The sequence below is a fragment of the Chrysemys picta genome, chromosome 1, assembly GCF_011386835.1.
Source record: "Chrysemys picta bellii isolate R12L10 chromosome 1, ASM1138683v2, whole genome shotgun sequence".
Lineage (NCBI taxonomy): Eukaryota > Metazoa > Chordata > Testudines > Emydidae > Chrysemys > Chrysemys picta.
The window spans coordinates 47,330,932-47,351,938 of NC_088791.1; the positions used below are offsets into that span (position 1 = coordinate 47,330,932).

The 21,007-nt window shown below is 41.1% G+C and overlaps 1 protein-coding gene across 4 annotated transcripts in view; it reads right to left on the reverse strand.

Moving 5' to 3' along the window:
* Positions 1 to 4,865: 4,865 nt before the first annotated feature.
* Positions 4,866 to 21,007, reverse strand: part of CFTR (CF transmembrane conductance regulator) — a 133,855-nt gene continuing 117,713 nt past the window's right edge. For all 4 annotated transcript variants that reach the window (XM_065556138.1, XM_065556128.1, XM_065556140.1 and 1 more), the window contains 4 exons: positions 19,161 to 19,250; positions 11,482 to 11,654; positions 9,219 to 9,324; positions 4,866 to 6,473 (listed from right to left, as the gene is read on the reverse strand). In XM_065556138.1, coding sequence (XP_065412210.1) covers positions 6,267 to 6,473; positions 9,219 to 9,324; positions 11,482 to 11,654; positions 19,161 to 19,250 — 576 coding nt within the window. In that variant the 3' untranslated portion in view covers positions 4,866 to 6,266. The remainder of the gene's footprint in view (positions 6,474 to 9,218; positions 9,325 to 11,481; positions 11,655 to 19,160; positions 19,251 to 21,007) is intronic.

The window sequence follows — 21,007 nt, forward strand, 5'->3', positions numbered from 1 at the left end:
AAAAGTCAGATTTAGTTACCAAAATAAAATAAAATATAAGCACGCAGTCTAAACTCTCAACCCTATTAGACTGGGCAACATCTAGATTAAGCAGTTTTTCTCACCCCACTCGATATTGCAGTCCTTAATATACAGGTTTGTTCCTTAAACCTGGGCCAATCTCCTCTGTTGGAGTCTTGTCGTCTTCTCAGTGTCTAAGGGCTTGTCTACACTTACATTTTATAGCGCTCTAACTTGCTGGCTCAGGGGTCTGAAAAATCACCCCCCTGAGTGCAACAAGTCTGAGCACTTTAAAGCACTAGTGTAAACAGGCTCCCAGTGCTCGGAGCTAATCCCCTCGTGGAGGTGGATTACCAGGAGCACTGGGAGAGCTCTCTCCCATCACTCATGCGTGACCACACTCGCACTTCAAAGCGCTGCTGCGGGAGCATTCCCGCAACAACGCTTTGATGTTTCCACTGTAGCCATGCTCTTCATTGCTTGCAGCGAAGGTGGGGGCAAGAGAAGGGCCCAGTATGTGCCTACTGTTTTATACCCTCAGTCCATGTGCTTGGGGAGCACAAGTCCGGTCATGTCTGGGGGGCATTGCTGAGTCTCTCCAAGCAAAGTTGAGCAATTTCCCTGGTGTGGCCTCATGCAGGTGAGTCATTGCACTCCCAAGTAGCTCCCTTGCTGGACAATGGCTGTTGATGGGTTGTTTGACACCCCGCCCAGGCATTGGTTACTTTCCTTGCTGTTGCCTCTGGGGAGCTATCATCTGGTTGATTCCCCAATTTACAGCATGTTTTAGTGACCACCATACAACACAATTCTCTTAACTTCATATGCATTAATGATACACATATATGGATAGAGAAATGACTTTCAGCAGATCATAACCTTTCCCCTGATACCTTACAAGGCATGCTTTATATGTAAGATCACAATTATATGAAAATGAGGAATATGGGGGTTACAGTATGTTTCCCCCAAGGTATAGAATGTCACAGAGGAGGAAAGGAGAGCTGGCTGTATTTTATTGAGGGCGCAGGAACAAACCATCCCAATGTGCAGAAAGAATAGCAAATAAGGCAGGCGACCAACTTGGCTTAACAGTCAAATCTTCAGTGAGCTTAAACACAAAAAGGAAGCTTACAAGAAGTGGAAACTTGGACAGATGACTAGGGAGGAGTATAAAAATATTGCTCAAGCATGCAGGGGTGTAATCAAGAAGACCAAAGCACAATTGGAGTTGCAGCTAGCAAGAGATGTAAAGGGTAACAAGAAGGGTTTCTATAGGTATGATAGCAACAAGAAGTCCAGGTTAAGGACTATTTAGAAAAGCTGGAGATGCACAAGTTCATGGGGCCGGATGCAATGCATCCAAGAGTGCTGAGAGAGTTGGCTGATGTGTTTGCAGAGCCATTGGCCATTATCTTTGAAAACTTGTGGCAATCGGGGGAGGTCGCAGACAACTGGAAAAAGGCAAATATAGTGCCCATATTTTAAAAAGGGAAGAAGGAGAATCCGGGTCAGCCTCAGTTCTGTCCCCGGAAAAATCATGGAGCAGGTCCTCAAGGAATCAATTTTGAAGCACTTGGAGGAGAGGAAGGTGATAAGGAACAGTCAGCTTGGATTCACCAAGGGCAAGTCATGCCTGACCAACCTGATTGCCTTCTATGAAATAACTGGATCTGTGGATATGGGGAAAGCAGTGAATGTGTGATATACCTTGACTTTACAATCGCCCAAAGTATTCTTACCAGCAAGTTAAAGAAGTATGGATTGGATGAATGGACTATAAAGTGGATAGAAAGCTGGCAAATCGTCGGGCTCAACGGGTAGTGATCAATGGCTCGATGTCTAGTTGGCAGCCAGTATCAAGCAGAGTGCCCCAGGGGTTGGTCCTGGGGCCGGTTTTGTTCAACATCTTCATTAATGATCTGGATGCTGGGATGGATTGCACCCTCAGCAAGTTCGCGGATGACACTAAGCTGTGGGGAGAGGGAGATGTGCTGGAGGGTAGGGATAGGGTCCAGAGTGACCTAGACAAATTGGAGGATTGGGTCAAAAGAAATCTGAGGAGGTTCAACAAGGACAAGTGCAGAGTCCTGCACTTAAGACAGAAGAATCCCATGCACTGCTAAAATACTTTTGTCAGACTGCTTCAGGATGCTGGGCTCTGATCTGGGCAGGGCAGAACCCCCTGGAAAAGTTTCACCTCAGTTGAGAAGTGCCCCCGTGGGCACCAGTGCTCCAGTCTAGCTTCAGATTCTGATAAGACTGTCAAAGCCAAGTCCTCAGACGAAAAGGAGCATCACTGATCTGTGAACAGCAGGGGAAGATCCCACTGGGGATTCCCGGTAAAAAGAGGTCCAAGTATCCTCACCACTCCTGACTGAAGGAGACTCTTAAGGGCCAAGCTGGACACCACAGGAGTTCTGAGGGAACATGGTACTGGGACACCAGCAGCACAGTCTCAGGATTCAAATCAGCTGCCTCTGGTGCTGAAGCCAGAGCATCGGGGGCTACCTCTGTATTAAGTGCTTCAATGCCAGCTATTATCGTACCACTTCCATCAGTTCTAATCTCTTCAATGCTGCTCATTTGATGGCGAGTGTGTCAGTACCAGGCATGTCAGCACCACTGACCTGGATCCTTTCTACTTTCACATCAAGATTCATGGCACCATCCCTATTTGCTTTCAATGTTCCAGCGTGGCCCTATTGGAAACCCTAAGGTCACACTTCCAGACTGGCTTGTGGCTCTCCGTCTACAAGCTGCATACTTCCATATCTACTTCCTGTTTGTTGTGTGGATGGATCTAAGATTTCAGGTGGGGCAGAACAACTATCAACACGGAGTCCTGGCTTTTGGTCTCTCTACAGCACTGAGGGTGTCCACCAATGTTCTAGCAGTTGTTGCTAGAGCTGGGCAAGAAACAGTTTTTCTGTCCCATGAAAAATTTTGAGATTTTGACATTTTTCCCCATCCTGAATTGGGATGAAAAGTTGAAATCTTAAAAATTTTTGCAAACCAACCCCCCCACCCCCAAAGCATAAGCATCAAGGTCTGATGCCGCTTTTGGCAGAGCTGTGCTGCAATCTTTGTTTAAGTAGACTCCATGCACCCACCCTTGTTACAGGTCACTGCTTGTTAGTCACCAAGTGTGGACTGTATATGGACAAGCACTCAAATAAGAAAGAAAAATTACTTACCTTACAGTAGCTGGAGTTCTTTGAGGTGTGCTGTCTGTGTGTATTCCATGATCCACCCTCCTATTCACTACTATGGGGTCCTACAACATCTGGATTCTGCTGTGATGAAGGAACTGAATAGCGATTGGGCCTGTTCCATCCTTTATGCCCTCATTACTGGAGCATGCGGAGACTCCCTGTGCATGCCTGGCTCCAAGAAGCACTGACAAACTGTGATCTCCAGCACATGGGGTGCAAGTGCACCAAGAACGGAATATATGTGGACAACATATCTCAAAGAACCAGTAAGGTAAGTAACTCCCCCCCACCCCATTCTGTCCTTATGGAAATCTCTCCTAATCCAGTGTATTTTAATTGAGTCAAAAGGTCTCTCTCTAAATGTTGGTAAATTATACAGCTGAATCAGAGGTTTCTATCTGGACACAGTCAACAAATTTAGTGGCAGGAGCATTCTAAGATTTTTGCTTTTGACTGAAAGAAGACACCCTTACAGATGTAGCTCTAAAAGAGAGAGAGAGCATATCTCAGTGAGCAATTCCAACATCTGCAATTGTGTTTCTTTAGTTCAGCTGATTATAATTTAAGCAGTGAGCTCAGTGTTCTATGTTCATTCTGTCTGTGTATATACCTCCTTCTTCAGCCTCAAACTCTGGATGAGGGTAATTTATAAACTCTGAATGTAAATGAAGAGATGTTCAGCTAGTGATGCCAACTGGCTGTTACCATCCCCTTAAAAATGCTCTTTCTAGTTCTCTTGCTGAGTTTCCATTGTTTCTTCTATTCCCAAATAGCACAAAAATGCCCAAATTCCCTTATTTTTAAGTTAATGTAAAAGTTTAAAGACAGGACTCAAATTGTAACAATTATAGCTTAGCATGCCATATAAAACCCTTAGATCACAAAAAGAATCATAAACCTTCACAAATGATTACAGTTTGATTAAACTAAAGCACAACTGCTCTGCAGCACCATCTGGTGACACTGAGAGGTACATTTAGAACCAAGCATTCAAAATTTAAAGCTTTGCAAATAACTGATTTTTCAGTTCCTTTGTAATACCAAAAACTCAGGGAAAAAATAGTTTTGGGTCCACCCAAAATGAAAATTAAAAAATTTTGGCAAACCAAAAAGTTGAAAACATTAATTTGATCTGAAACAAAACATTTTGTTTTCATTTAAACATTTTTCAAAACAAAACTGTTTAGATTTTTGTTTGTTTGACCAAAACAGTTACGTGAAATCAACTGTTTTCATGAATTGTTTTGGTTGACCTGTATCTGCATTTTTTATTTTTTATTTTTATTTTTTGGGGTGAAAAAAAGTTTTGGCCAAAAAATTTCACCCAGCTCTAGTCACAGTAACTATTGGCAGTCCAAAAGAATGTTTAAAAAAGGATTTTGTGTCCAGGGAAAACTAGAAATGTTGTTAATAAATTTTTGAAGGGTATGAGTTGGGATACACAACACTTCCCTTAGTGGTGATATAGGGATTGTTCTTTTTGCCCTTATCAGAGAGAACATCTCAATTTAAAAGGGCTTGGAAAGTTCAACACCGTTTCCAGAGACATTTTTATACATCTACATTTAGCTTAGCAACCATAAAATATAAAACCCACAAGGAAATAGACAGTAGAATTGTCTTTTTAACAAACCAAACAAAGCCAGATAGTGGAATTGTACACAGTCTTAATTTTATTGACATGCTGTACATCATGTTGTCTACTTTGGTAATAAATAGAATAAAAAATTTAATGCATTTTGTTTGGTAGGCAGTGTTCACTTAGTAGAAGCAGCAGAACATTTCTGTTGCAACTATCACGACTTGTTACATAAGCAGTTTGAGTTAAGAGAGTTTTTATTTAAATAGAAGCTTAACATACTTGTCTTGCCAGAACGCTTCCATGCATCCCAATAAAGGTAACTTTGGATGCTAGTGGAGATGTCTCTGGGATACTGTCATTTTTTTTCCAGTTTTACTATAACATGCAATAAAAAGGACTAGTGGCATAAAAAGGAGATGTTTCAAATATAAAAATTCTTTTTATACAAATATATTTTTCTTTATAGTGCATAATCACTCTTAAAATACGGCATTCTCGTAATAAATGTTTGCAACAATATTAAAATAAATAAAATATTCTAGAGAAAAGTTCAGTTGCATCTGAAAACTGCAAAACAGAAGCATATAAAAACTGATTCCATTATTAAAGTCTACTTCAAGGTTTTTGTTCTTTATACAAACTATGATAAAAAGCATGTAAAGGTGTCTGACCTAAACACACAGAATATTACTCTTCAGCTGTTGGAAGTCTTGCCATTTACTACAAGGGGACTGCCCATATTAACAATTAGTGTTTGCAAGGCTGGGCCAATAGTCTCCTAGATTCTAAAAGGAAATATTAACTCCCATGATCATCTTTTAACTGCTGAGAAATGAGCAGCTTGCAAGTCAACATCCCCTTTTTCCTTCATTCTCACCTGCATGCTTGGAGCTGTGCAGTGTTATGAAAGGGCATTTGCCTTTTCTGCAGTGCTGAGATACAGTAAGTGCCTGAAGAATGAGTAGGAGGAAATATTCTGAGTGGGTCACTGGTGCTTTCTCAACCCCTTTTCAGGGAGTAAGTGAACCTAAAACTATCATTGTACATTTTTGATTTTAGTGTTTTCCATTCAAGCTTGATTTTTTTTAAACATTCCTCCTCTGCCACCTTCCCCTCCTCCCAAACACACGTCAGCAAAAGTTTTGAAAATTTGATGAAATGATTAAGTTGGTCTAAACGGGTTCCTACCTCTGCCCATCATCTACTTTTGTTCCACAGTAAAGCAGCTTTTACAAGGAAGCCCGGCTTACCAGAACAAGTGGTAAATCTTCAATGCCTCACACACAATTTGACCATTGAAAGGCAGCCATTTCCATAAATGTCATTTAATGCCTCCTGAAAGTTTGAATCTGTGCTTGTTCCTGCAATTTCAGTGGTGTTGGTCACGCTTCTCCCGTTTTTGAGGTACAGTACTGTATTCCCCCAAACTCCACCAGTTAACTCCTAAGAGGAAGCGTTTCCACCCATTCTCACAGCCTGGTCTCTTGCACTTCTTCCTCTGTCTCTTCCTGCAAGGCACTGATTTTGGGTCTAGACTTGCGCTTGCTTGAATTCCTGCGGTGTAGTGGGAATATCTTCAGGCGATCGGAGTAGCTGATAGCCTGCCTGAAGGAATTCTTTTCATTCAGTAGCTTCTGGATCGACTCGTATTGCCGCACTTTATTCTCTTCTATTACCTAATGAAACATGTTCAAACAATTACACCTATATCAATAGTGCTGATAGTTTATTTAGTTAACTGAATTCTAACGGGGTAGCACAGACTGATAGGAGGGAAAACTTCACGGACTTACATTGGGAAAAGAGCAAAAAAGCTGTCTTTACATAGTTTGAAATGTGAAATGACTGACAAATTTTCATTACAAACCAAAAGAGGAGTTTTAAAATTATGGTGTTTGGGAAATGTTCCTGGTGCTCAGTTTCAAAAATGGTCCTTTTTTCTCTCTATCTCTTTAGCTCATCTTAACTATGAAAGGTTTGACCTTAATCTCCCAATATGTTTTGTTTTATTGGCATTGCTGAAAGGTGTCTTCTTGTATTTTGGTGGCGGCTGGAGGAATCCAGGTGCAGTTGATGAGGGAATTACAAAGAGTTATATTATAAAGAGCTTCATAATATAATAAATCCACTCCAAGGTAGGCAAGGAAGGGGTTAACCAGGGGCTTATTAAAGCAGGGATATATAAAAAAGCACTGTAAGGTTGGTGGAAGGGAACCAAGGGGGAGGGCTTTCCTGCCTCAAACTCAAGCTGCGTTTACACTCCGGAGACTACCGGAATAGCTATGTCAGTGTAGCTATGTCAGCATAACCCTGTAGTATAGACACAGCCTACACCCATGGAAGGAGTTTTTCCATCAGTATAGGAACACCATCTCCCCAAATGAAGTTAGCTGTGTCGATGCACCCATTCTTTTGTTGACATAGCTGTGTACACACCGGTGTTAGGCTGCATCTTTCACACCGCTGACCAATGTAGCTATATCAATCTCACTTTCAGATGTAGATCAAGCCTCAGGCTAGGAAGCAAGCAGGAACTGACCCTCTTGCTATGCTGTTTAAAAGAGACTATGTAAGTTAAGGATTGTTTACCATTCTGCTATCCTTTGTTTGCTTTTTTTTTCTGGAGTATTTTGGACTTGCCTGAAGAAAGCTCCAGTCCCTTTATGGGCTTGTCTACACATAAGCCGCTACAGTGACACACCAGCATGTTCTCCTGTTGGCAAAGGTACTCCTAGGTCGAAAGGAGAATTCTCCCGTTGAGTAGCACTGTCTACACTGGGGCTTAGGTTGGTTTAACTGTGTCACATGATGGGTGGATTTTTCACACCTCTGAGCAACCAGTCTAATTTCCTGCCATTGTCACCCCAATGAGGGGCAGGACACTGGGATGAAGTGCATGGGGGTGTTAGCACAGCACAGAGTCAGGGCCAGCCCCTATGTGAGAGTGTGTTTAGTGCCCCCAATTGCTTTAATCCAGCCCCAGAGGTGGGAAGAGGGAAAATGTGAACAGGCATGGAGCTGGGGGCAGACTGGTGTTAGGGCTGGGTCTAGGGGGCAAAGAGCTCTGCTACCTGATCTTGCAATGGAGAGCTTTGGGGGAAGGAAGGAAGAGGGGTACATGGAGACTTGCAAGGAGTGATGAAGGGAAGGTACAGCAGACTGAGGGGACCTGGAATGTACCTGGGTTATCAGGAGTATGGAGGGGGATAGGGAAAAGCACCACATTTTACCCATGTTGTGCTTTAAAAGGTTAAAAACATCCAATTATAAAACTTTGAGCCTAAACATATTTTGTGTGGATAAAACCTCTCTCTCTCCACTGTCCAATATCCCATCTTCTCCCACCCAGCTTGTATGGACTTGATAGAGTATATTTCCATTACAGGGCAAGACCAGGGGGAAAAGATATGGCTAGGTATATGGTGTACATTGCATGGGTGATAGTGGTCTTGGGGAATTGTCTGGATCCCTTATCTTTTCATTTCCAGACATTCTCATTTTTTAAATTAAATAGTTCTTAAATGTTTGGAAAGAATGTATATTTTCTGGGTGTTAGCAGAACTCCACTGAAATACACTTTAACTGTGTGTTAGAAGATTTTTGTTTGTGAATTAAAATGTATAACTAGAAAGGACCTTAATGAATCAGGCCCCACGATGGTCTATGCAAAGAACTCCATATTTTACATGAGTGTACAGTCCAGTATAAGGTATAACAATAGTGGTTCAAAAAGGGTATATTTCATGTATTGCATAGTCCACTTCCGTTTCAGATTATACTCTTGCTATCCAACTGCATAGTAATGCACTCTAAAACTGCTTTACATTAAAGAGAAAACCATGCACTTGACAAAATGTATATGAAGGAAAACATTCTGAGCTATATTGTAGCAAAAGAAATATTAAAACATCCCTTTTCTCAGAGAGCCAGGAAAGTATACAGGAAAATATCTGATTTTAAGAGCCACTTCTCAGCTTTCACACACAGTTCATCCCGTTTTCTTTACTAGCCATTGTTATCTACTGAAAAACATAACTACAATACTGGCATTTCCTTAACAAATGATTAACAGTTTTTAACACAGAAAGGAAATTTCAGGTTGTTTCTAGAGAGAAACACAGCAGTCTAACCATCTTAGGCAGGATACTTCTGGTGCAGTTCTCTAGTTACTCTTCTGCTATATGTCCTCAGATTAATTAAAAACAGGTACAGACACCTGCATATTTGTTGTAATAATGTACAATAAGATGACAATTCTTAGGCACTTCCAGCCAATTAGAATAAAGAAGGCACCAGGTATTTGAACTGACCCCGGGCAGCAGATATGGCTAATCTAACCATAGAAGAGTTACCTAAAATACTGTGCAAAGCCCATATCTGTCAATTATAAGGAAATCACTTTAAAAAGATACAGCACTCACCAAAAATTGCTGACATTCCAACATTGCTTCTAGCCTGTGTTCTGAGAGTATTACTGTACAGTTTGCAAATGCATGCTTGAGTGTTTTTCTAATCACCTGGAAGGTTCTGAAAGATAAAACAGGTTTGGCACGTAGAATGTTATACAGAAATTGGCACATTTTAGGAAGTTATCAACTTACAGCCTTTTAATACTGAGCTGCACAATGTAAAGATTTCCGAATGACACACACATAAAGTTACACTCCTGCTACAGTAAATTGCAATTATAATTAAAGTTGTAATTAAAATTATTTGTCACATTTTTATAATTCTACACTGTATATAGACATTTATGATGTCCCTTTTAGTAAATGTGCTATCCAGTATTATCATTATTTTGGGGTAATTCCCCTATTTCTCTGGTTTGGCTAGAGATTAATTGAACTAGTTCACATTCTACCAAACACAGCAGTGGAGTTTAATTAGGCCTGTGATTTTCACCATTCAGTGTATTAACAAGTGTGTATCCTGTGCTATCATAAAGTGCCACACTCAGGATATGTCTCCACTGCCATACGTCTGGCCCATGCCAACTGACTCAGGCTTGCGCAGCTCGAGCTGCAGGCTGTTTAATTGCAGTGTAGATGTCCGGGCTTGGGCTGGAATCCAGTGTCTAGGACCCTGTGAGGTGGGAGGGTCCTAGTGCGTGGGCTAAAATAATAAGAGTGGTGCTGTTAGCTCTAAACATTGTTTGTATTCACACACGCTGACAATTATTGACTTATTTGAGGCTATGGCACCTTGAAAAGGCATCAGAATTAACAAATGTCTTCCAGTCTGTAATCTTTCAATGGCCTGCGGTTTTTCTCATTCCATATTGTCCAGTGGACAATATCTAAGGTATTACTATCTCTACAAGGTGCTGTCTCTCAGACTTGCAGTTCCTAAGAATTACATCCAAAAATGAATGCCATTATAGGAGACACTACCAGGGAGAGGCACTAGCAATTGAGAAATGGTTTCAGAACAACTGAAACAATTGGCACTTGATCAAATATATTACAAGAAAGAAGTATTTTGCACATGCAGTCGCTGCTTTTTATAGGCTGAAAATATTTTTCTTTCAAACCAGTAAAAGACACTGTTATAGCAGTCAAGTGGCTGTACAGTGAATGAATTCATCACAGGAATTCTCTCTTTTTTTTTTTAATCCCTCGCACTAGCCTCAGTGACCATTTAACCAAATATTACAGGTTTTGCTCTGGTAGGGAGATTGTTTAAAAAGTTTCAGACAAAAGATAAAGTGTTTTTATTGCTGAGTTATAAAGCTCTAAAATCGGAGTTCGTTCCAGGCAACTGTCTCATTTCCTTGTGCTCCCTCTAAGCTGTTTGCTAGATCCACCTCTTCACTACAGCCTTACACTTATATTGTGAACTCTCTGGGGCAGAGATTGTCTTTGTTATATGTCTGTAGAGTGACTAGCTTAATGGGGCCTTGCCCTCCCGGTCCTACTGTGCTGGAAATAATAATTAGTAATCATAACAATAACATGCTCTCGTGTATTGAGCACAGGGCTAACAGCCCGGAATTCCTGGGTTTCTAATCCTAGTTCTGACTAGCTTTGTGGCCTCAGTCAATTCCCTTAACCCCTTTGGGTCAAACTGAGACTTCATATAGTTAATGGAGTTGTAGTCATGCATTAGGGATGAATTTGGCCCTCTGTGTTAGTTTCCCCACACATAACATAAGTACCTACCTCCCAGATGTGGTGTTTGTTTGAAGTTGTAAATATTTTTATTAAGGGGTAAATTGTGACTTGAATTGTACACCCACACAAGGGAGTAAGAACCCAGGGGAGTACCTAGACCCTCTGACTGTGTAGGAGTAAGTGGGGATACTTGCCTGCTTACTCTCTCCTGGGAACGGCTAGGCAGAGAAAAGTAGGGAATGGCACTCTTCCTTCTACCATGCACACCCTGGCAGAGTAGCTGAGCCCAATGCAGAGGTAGTAATGTACCACTGGTACAGCTCACCTGTAAATTACTAATCTTCCTGGACCAAAGAGAAAGCAGGGGCAGGACCGCGTGTAAGGCACAATGATTCCCAAGGTAGCTACTGGGATGGTACAGTTTATGTACCATCCCTTGCTCAGGGCTGTACCTTAAGTTGAAATCTAGCCCTAAAATGAACTAGAAATATGACAAAATAACTTTCTCTGCTGTTCTGCCTCACTGACTTCCCTACCTCACACTGGAATATAGTAAAAAATCAGAAAAACTTACATAGGATCAAGATGAGCACTTGGTTCATCAAGCAGCAGGATTTTAGCTTTACTGAGAACTGATCTGGCGAGACACATCAATTGTTTGTGCCCGTGGCTGAGGACATAGCCACCATCTAGAAGAACAAAATCAAGCTGGCCTGGAAAATGCTCTATTACAGACTTCAGTCCAACCTGCAGGAGATAAAAATCAAAGGAGAAAGCTGTATGACAGAAATTGGTATTGCTGGTTCTTTGTTACAGCAACCCATCCTTTTAACCCCTCTGCCTTTTGATTCTGAGACTGAGCAGAAAATGTGAATTGAAGGAATGAGAATCTTTGGTATAAAATTATTCAAAACAAAGAGTTGGAAGAAGTGAAAGATCATGCATTTTTGATTCCGACTGAACACTGCAGTGTATGTCAGAACATTGAGAGTTAAAGTTGTTTGCTTATAAGACATAATGAGATTTGGTGTTTTGACCAAAACATTCTGCGTCTAAAAGGAAAGCAATTCATTTTATTCAGTGGTGATGTGCGTCACCAGTAATGCTGAGGGAAGATGTTTCCAAAAGCAGCCGCGGCTCCTTAGTTACTAGGAGTAGAAATCTCACACAGCACACTACACCAGCAGAGAAAATAACACAGGTCTCCAAAGCAGTTGTAACCATGGCTTTGAGACTATTTTCATCCACTTCTTCCTTTGTCTGAAAGATGACAAGAACACCACACACTTTAGCATGTTTCCTCAAAATGCCTAGACCTACTACAATCTTTGGCCTGCACAATCTTTCACTGGAATCGTCAGAGAAACATTTACCTTACCAACTGCTTTTGTGAATTTCAAAACTCAGAAATGTGCATTATTGTATTGCTATAAGCTATGCAACAACTTAACTTACAGTAAAACTGAAAATAGTAGTTATAAAGGGCAAAACTGGTTTTGTAATTTTGCAACTCATTTTCATTCTGTATCATAAGGCAGGAAGAATTCCAAATCCACTTCTTTTTCATCTAATACAGGAGCTCTAGCAAAGAAGAATTCCTGAGCCTAGATGATGAAGTTCTGAAGAATTCAGTTTGGTTTTTGGTTTGATTTGGTTTTTTTCAGCAGCATACCAGCTGTGTGCAGGTCACTGCTCACTTCTTCACTCCTCAGCTGGTCACGGGGCTAAATTCTGTTCTGATGTACATTCTTTGCAGCCCTTCTGATTCTGACTGAGAGCAAAATTTGGCCTAGGGAGTCTACATGCCACTGTAACGTGATGATGCTGAAATATTGTGCCAGCGTAGTCCACACACCACCTGAGACCACTTAGAGATTAATGAGTCTGCTACAGCCTTAGCAAACAGACAAGTGGCTTTTAGCTTATGCAGTAGAGGCTCATGCATTTAGCTCCAAAGATCCCAGGTTCGATCCCGCCCACAGACAACCGGAGTCTATCGGTGTTACATCAGCACCACAATAAAATGTTCAAGTTTAGTCATTTTGACCTTGAACCACAAAAGTACTTACGCCCCTAAATCCAGGTTTATGTGCCTAAATGTCAGTTTCAGGCTTCAGTGCAATTCACAAAAATCCAGCTGAACCCAGTGGGTGCCTACGTTTTTGCAGTATAGTTCCTAGACAAATATATTTCTGCCTCTGGGCATGCGCACTACTGCCTCCCTCTAGGCATCTGAGCATTTTTCTCCTGCCTAAACCACAGAGTAATTTACAAACCAGGGGAAGATAGGTGCTTGGCCGTCTTACTCACAGGCAGAGCCAGAGCTGCTAGGTGTGCTCGGAGGCTGGCTACTGCATCAGGTCCTCAGGTGAGTTCAAACAAAACAGCTTGGGGAAGAGGGTGAAGGTTGCAGCAGGGGGACTTGATCCGGGTCATCTACATCCTGGGTTAATGCTCTAAAAGCCAGGCTGTGGAGTCATTCTCATGCTTGTGTGCTTTCTCTCTCTCTCTCTCTCTCTCTCTCTGGCTGAAATGACTCTAATTATTTATCCAGAATGCAACAGCTTCAACAGGAGAGATTGAGGGAGACCTACATCAAAATATCCCATAGGCTGATGACTAAGCCATGCACCTGAGAAGTGGCACATCCAGTTCAAATCCCTTCTCATCAGATGAAGGGGGGGCCTTGAACTTAGGGTCTCCTACAACCAAGATCAGTACCCTAGCCACTGGGCTAAAAGTTATGAGGAAACTTTCCATCCCAACTTCTTGGGGCAATGCCTTAGATGCCTAATACTAAAGAGGGTTCACAGCTGAGAATTGCTAGCCAATTTAGTACCTCCATGCAACCTAGACTTAGATGACTATCTCTGAGACAGGGGCAGGGTTTAGCACACATTCCTGTTAGCACACATCTCCCAATTGCTAGCTTAGTTGGCTCCCCACTTGCATGCTGGGTTTTGTGGATTTCATTCTAAAGTGCCTCTCTCTCCTCCTGTACTGTATAGGGAGCCGAGGCACCTAACTCAGGCTTTGCAAATTGCAGTGAGTTCTAGTGGCAAAAGTTAAGCATTGCAACCCTCAGCATCACAACGCCAAAGTACCACTGTGAATCTAGGCCCTTGATCTTAAACCTGAGTTGCAAAGAAAGTTTAAAAGTGATGTTGACTTCAGCAGTAGCTGCTGAATGTCCTCACTGCACCCTGCAGCAGCTAAAGTGGAGCAGAAGCATTTAACACAGGAACAAGTAAAAATTAACTTTCTTTTTATGTTGTCCTCTCCAAGTCACATCAGCTGTTTGTAGCATTCTCTAACAAACCAGCTTTCAAGAGAGCACAGAGTTCATACACAATCAGATCAGGCCTATTTTTTAAAAATGCATAGGATGATTCTGTAACATTTGTTTCACTGCTCTTTGTTTTACATTTTTCAGTTTATTATTTTATATGCTAAAAAACTGAGAAGGGCAGGTTTGTTTTTTTTTCTTAAAGGGAATTTCCTGACTCCTTGTGTTATGTCCCAGAATGGCAGCTGCTCCCTAACAATGCACTTTCAAATAAAAATTCTTCTTGGTGTTGTAAATAAGACCTAGCTCTTTAAAAATCTCCTTTTTAGTTTATACCTGGAGAGGAAATTCCCAACCAAAAAACACTTGCTTGTCTATTCAGCAGTGGGAGCAGTGTCCCATGCCTGGGACTCGCAGGCTCCTAGAAGACTAAGTGAGGAGAGCCCAGATCGCTCTTCCCTCTCAGCTACGCCTGTTTGAAAATGTTATGTCAAATTTTAGTGACTGGAAAATTGTTTTTTGACCAAACTAACATTTTCACAGAAAGTGTCTGCATGTTTCAATAAATATATAAAATAATTTTTAAACGTGTGTCTTTTTCCATTTGGAAACCAAAATTTTCACTCAAAAATAAATATTAGTTTTTGGATAAAAATTCAATTTTTCTATTGAAAGGTTTGACATAAGTGAGACCCTCCCCCATCATTTTACTCAAAATTTTCCACAGGGAGATAAAATAATTCTGATCAGCTCTAGTCTGAACCTGCAGCCACTAACCAACTCCCACTTCTCATCCCTGAAACTTCCACCACAGTCTGTCTAGGGGGATGGGAGAGAACAATTATGGTGCTCTCTTCCCTGGAATGTAAAGAAAGAACCTCCTGCTGTGGACTCTGTGAGCAGGGAGAGAGATCCAGCCAAGCCCTGGATGCAGGAAGCAGACTGTGCCCCACTACCCGAGTTGCCAGGAGACAAAAAGGGGAAGAGAATTTTTCTGGTGCTGGTTGGCTGGCTCTCTTGTCCATTCCATGGGGTGTGTGGTGCAGGGAAGACAGTGGCCAGGTGGGGTGTTTGAGGGAGGGCGTGACTGAGCAGAGCTGACTGGGAAGAAACAAAATGGGGACTGATAATGAATGGGGAAGAAGGTAGCAAGAGCCAGAGGCAGGGATAAACTGTTGGAAAGGGGTATGTAATGGGGTGTACAAAATCTTCAGGGCTTTACAGGAGCACTCCCTTGGACACAAGGCTCTCCGCCCCCAATTGTCTAGCATGGAAAGAAACCCCAGAGAAGGCATAGGAACAGATTAATGCCCTGGATCTGAACTGAGGAAGCTTTGGGAATAAAGGCCCCATTTGTGAGCCCCAGAGTCTGATCAGGACTAGCAGATAAATGGAGCTCCTGAAAAGTGAACTAGCAGAAGTTCATCGCTGAATCTGCACTAATGGGAACAGGTGATACTCATCACTTGATCAGGAGCTCATGGGAAGAGCTGGCTTTCTCTTTGACGGGGAGAGAGTGAGAGCCAGGACCTAACTCTTCACTGCCTTGTATCCTGTCATCACTAAGGTTAAGATTTTGTCGTGGGGTGTTTTTATTAAAAGTCACAGACAGGTCCTGGACAATAAACAAATCACCAAAGCCTGAAGCCCTGCTGTGAGGTGGCTGACAGCCTGAGCCCTGCCGGGGGAGGGGGCTGAAGTCATGGAGGCTCATCTAAACGCACAAAATCCGTGACCTCCGTGACGGTCTCATAGCCTTAGTCATCATTTATACCTGTGCAAAGTGAAGTGTGAAGTGCTACCAGAGCTATCTTTCAACCACTCTGAATAGCATTAAATGACACCTAAGCAGGACTGTGGGGAAGCAGGTTCAAAAATCTCATCAGAGAAGGCCCTCCTTATGTTCCAAAAGTGATTGGTGTGTGTCCAGCTTATTTCTGGGCTGTATGTTCCTTTGGGTTTGTAGGTAATTATGCTGCTGGTTACACAAAAGTTGAGAGTGACCAGAGAGGTTGGCGACTATTGCCTGGATCCTGAAGCTGGCACCTTTTGAACTAAATCTACACAATGATGTGTGGCCCTCCTCAAGAGAGAGACTCCTAATGTTTGACACAGACTCTTGGAGGTTGCCATGGAAACAAGGGAAGGAGAGACTAGTGGTGATAAAGGTGGAAAAAGACTGTTGGGATTGGCAATGCTGTACCATAAATTAATTATCCAGTCAGATATGCAGATACCAGACAGTGAAAGGTAAGTGCAAAGGTTATGGTTTGTTTTGTTTTTTGTTCTATCGTCTTGAAATATTGGCACTCCTTACCATGATCTGTACATTATTTATATTTTTATATTTTAATAACAGTTGGCTCTGAGCATATTTTGATTTCTATAGTACTGTTATTTTTGCCCATAAATAAAACTATAGTCATCTGGGGTCCAATCCTGCAAGAATTTATGCATGAACACAAATACATGCACTGTTCATATGCATATATTTAAACATGTACAAGTGTTTTCAGGATAGAGACTCTGGTTTGCATAGTACAAGCTTATCTTTAGTTGAGGAAACTTTGTACTAATTTTTCCATTAAAAACATGGGTTTATGTATCCTGGGGAGCTTGAAGGAACATTACCAAATCATCAATGTAGCAAGAAAACCATCAATTTCTACCGGTTTGGTAAAATTGAATCTAAAGCTCCACTATGTTTCCTCCATTCCCAAGGGACTTCTGGGTTTGTTAATCCCATCCCAGAATGCATCTTTCCATGATATAAGTTGCTGCATGTGTTGGAAGGAGTGATGGCACAAAATGCTGCATTCTGACTTGTCTTTAGTAAGCCAAGAAGTGCTAGGGAATTGCAATTACTGAAAAACATTTTTGATAAATGTAAGGACTGGGAATGGCTGAGCCATTACAAACATTGAATCTATCTCCCCTTGTAAGTATTCTCACACTTCTTATCAAACTGTCTGTACTGGGCTAGCTTGATTATCACTTCAAAAGTTTTTTTCTCTTACTTAATTGGCCTCTCAGAGTTGGTAAGACAACTCCCACCTGTTCATGCTCTCTGTATGTGTGTATATATATCTCCTCAATATATATTCCACTCTATATGCATCCGAAGAAGTGGGCTGTATTCCACGAAAGCTTATGCTCTGATAAATTTGTTAGTCTCTAAGGTGCCACAAGTACTCCTGTTCTTTTTGATAAAGATTAGTTAAAACGTATTACTGTGCTGAATGCCTGTCTTGGCTTCTTATCCCCAAAGAAGCCCTGCTAGTTGGGATATGAGGCACCTATTAGGTTGCTTTTCATTTCAACTTTATAGTTCATCTTTAAAGATTCTGATTGAAAATTATGTCTTCTAGTGACATTTTCATATGACCAGAAAAACACCCGAATGATAAATGGTGCAATGAATGTTCTAAACAAACTTCCTCATCTGTGTTTCTTGCTGGGTCATCCAGCAGAGCCATATCCTGAAACCTCACCTATGCTAAATAATAGATCAGAGCACTCAGACTGTGTTCCATGCAAGTTTTATTAATGTTTTCCTCTACTTGGCTCTGCCAAAAGCAGATTTGTTGGGTAATAAGCAAGGTATTAACCTTTCTCTGTTTTGTTTCTAAGACACTATGTAATGTAACACAATACAACCACTTGAGCTACATTTTGTTTAATTACAGTTGTGGTTGAGTCATACACTGAACAGTAACAGGTAGACTTAATGCCCACAGACAGTTCTGAACTGCATACAGACAGTCCCAAGTCTGAGTATTTTTAGGGGTTTGAGAGGAGAAAAGAAGAGATTTGGATTATAATGAAAAAATCATAGACTATCAGGGTTGGAAGGGACCTCAGGAGGTCATCTAGTCCAAGCCCCTGCTCAAAGCAGGACCAATCCCCAACTAAATCATCCCAGCCAGGGCTTTGTCAAGCCTGACCTTAAAAACCTCTAAGGAAGGAGATTCCACCACCTCCGTAGGTAACCCATTCCAGTGCTTTGAGAGAAGCATTGGAGAAGGTGAGTGAGTGAAAAACCCAAAATCTGTTTAGCATCTCCTTACTGGGGCTGAGCTTTGAAGAATCGAGCATTGCTGAGGGTATAGGCAATTTACACATTGGCTGCAGCTGACTTTCTAGGGGTTGTGGTCACTGTTAAAAAGATATGTCACCTGCTCAGTACTTAAACTCCAGTTTACAAAGCGTGGGCTATATGTTGTCAATTATCTGCCTACAACATGTCTGTGCAAAGAACTTCCTTTGAAGTCCACAGACTGATGGCAGGCTATGGCCTGGTGATGTAAAGCTGGTGGTTTAAGGAACAAGAAGCAAGGGTAATTATATAAATTTCTAAATCTCTCTTCAATCTGGCAGTGAAAGAACAATTATTAGAAAGACCATCTGCAAAACTGTCTTAGGCCTGGTCTACATATAAAATTTAGATCAAACTAGCTGCATTGCTCAAAGGTGTGAAAAATTCATGCCCCTGAATACCATAGTTAAGCCAATCTAACTCATGGTATAGATGCAGTTAGGTCGATAGAAGAATTATTCTATCCTCCTAGCTACCACCACTTGGAGAGCTGGATTAACTATAGTGATTGGGGGGGGAAAAATTCCGTCACTGTAGGAAGCATCTACGCTGTAGCACTTCGGTGGTATAACTGTGCTGCGATAGTACCCATAGTGTAGACATGGCCTTGATAAGAGCTGTCAAATAGAAGCACCTAATACTTGCCATTTAAACCTGCAATTGTTTGGTTTATACTTATCCCATTTAGACTGTAAACTCTTCTGGGCAGGGACAATGTTTTTTGTTTGAGCACCGTGTTATGTATGATGCTACATAAATAATAATTGTATAGTTATTGAGCTAAATTCCTTCCCACTGTTACTCCCTTTATTACAAGGGAGTTACACAAATAGTATTGATGAACAACACAAATAATATTGAACAGCTTTACCTCATCTGCAACTTTCCATAATTCTTCATCACTCCATTTTCCATAAGGATCCAAGTTTTTCCGAAAAGACCCAGAAAATATAAACACTTTCTGTGGGAGAACAAAATAAATAAGAAATCATTTTAAAACTGCATAGCATACCAAAAGTGTAGATGGTGGGGGAAAAACTGTCAGAAAATTCTGTTTTAATTAAACCAATTTTTTTTCACAAAATGGTTTTGACAAATTCATTTTGGAAAGAAAAAAGTTTTGAAAATGTCAAAATATCCCATTTTGACATTTTTTGAACAAAACATTTTTTCATTACAAAATGACTTTGTATTTTGAAATTGACTTCATTATATATTTTAAAACATTACTTAAAATGCTTCTTCAAGTCCAGATCAATTCAAAATATTCTTTTTCAGAATTTAAGTGCCCCCCAAAATTCAAGGCTTTTGTCCAGATTCTCGATAATTTTTTTTTTCAAAATCTTGAGTTTTCCTATGAAACAGAAAATCCATTTACTGACCAGCTGTAACCAAAAGTTACCCGAGCTTCATAACACTTCCTTATGTATCACCGCAATCCAGTGTAACCTCAACAGCAGTTCTGGGCCTCAGTTTCGTTCCAGTGATATTCAGCACATAGCAAAGTCTGAGTCATGAGAGGAATAGCAATAATCCATTTATACAGGAGTCTTGCACAACTGACGCTTTCTTCTGCTCTTTTGTGTGCCTGTCAGGGAGGGGTGTGTGGAGAGGCTGGAGATTTCTTAATCTTGAGAATGATCTTTCTCCCACTGAAGTCTGTAGGAGTTTTGCCTTTAACGTCAATGTGATCAGAAGCAGTTCCCTTTCTTATTTTTACAGGTATAAGTGAACATCTCTTAGGCCAGGTCAACACCCAAAAGTCAAGCTGACGCAGTTACATTGCTCAAGGGTGTGAAAAGTCCACCACCAGTGTAGACAGCGCTAGTCAATAGAAAAATTCTTCTGTCGACTTATCTACTGCCTCTCAGGGAGGTGGATTAATTATGCTGATGGGAGAACCACTTCCATCACTGTAGTGACGCTATAGTACAGTTTGTAGTTTGGAAAGTGATGGCACAGCTGAAATTAAATATTTGCTTAATCTCTTTTTACATTATAAGGGTGTATTAGATTCTGACAGAAATCAAATACTGTACTTCAAATGGCACTGAGATTGCACAACTATTCCTTATGAAATGAAACTAATGTGACACCTGCTGTGTCACTTGATACACCTTATTGCCTATAGCAGACAGAATTCACTGTCAATGAATGTCACAGTATCTTAGTGGGAAATATTATAATGGTTGTGGCTCCTTTCCCTGTGCACACTGAACAAATATTAGTTGTAGATAAAGCTGAGAGCCAATTATTGTCTCTTCATCCCTTTTGTCTTCCTATTGGAAATGTTTATTTAAAAGAAACATATTTTGAAATGAAAGTGATTACAACTGTTTAATTTCTTGCAGAAACTGACTTTTAGCCTTAGTGTGTCTTTTGATGCTTCTAAAAGTGGGACACTGATAACATTAGCTAAAAGCAGGTCTGGCTAGGGGAATACACAGGATTCCCCACATAGTTTGACCAAACAAGCACAATCATAACCTGAGGTGTACCTGGGACTCCAGTCCTCGGGATACCCTAGAGATGAATTACTATATGATGCCTTTGGTCAAATTCCAAAGTGGTTTTAATATGTGTTCAAATAGCCTTAATTCAAAGAGTTCAGATATAAATTGGTGCTATTCAGGGCTCCAGAAATGAGAAGCCGGTGCTGAGTCCCACTCTGGTCTCACTGGAGGTGCTTAAATGAGGTTCCTGCACTGCTGGTCAGTG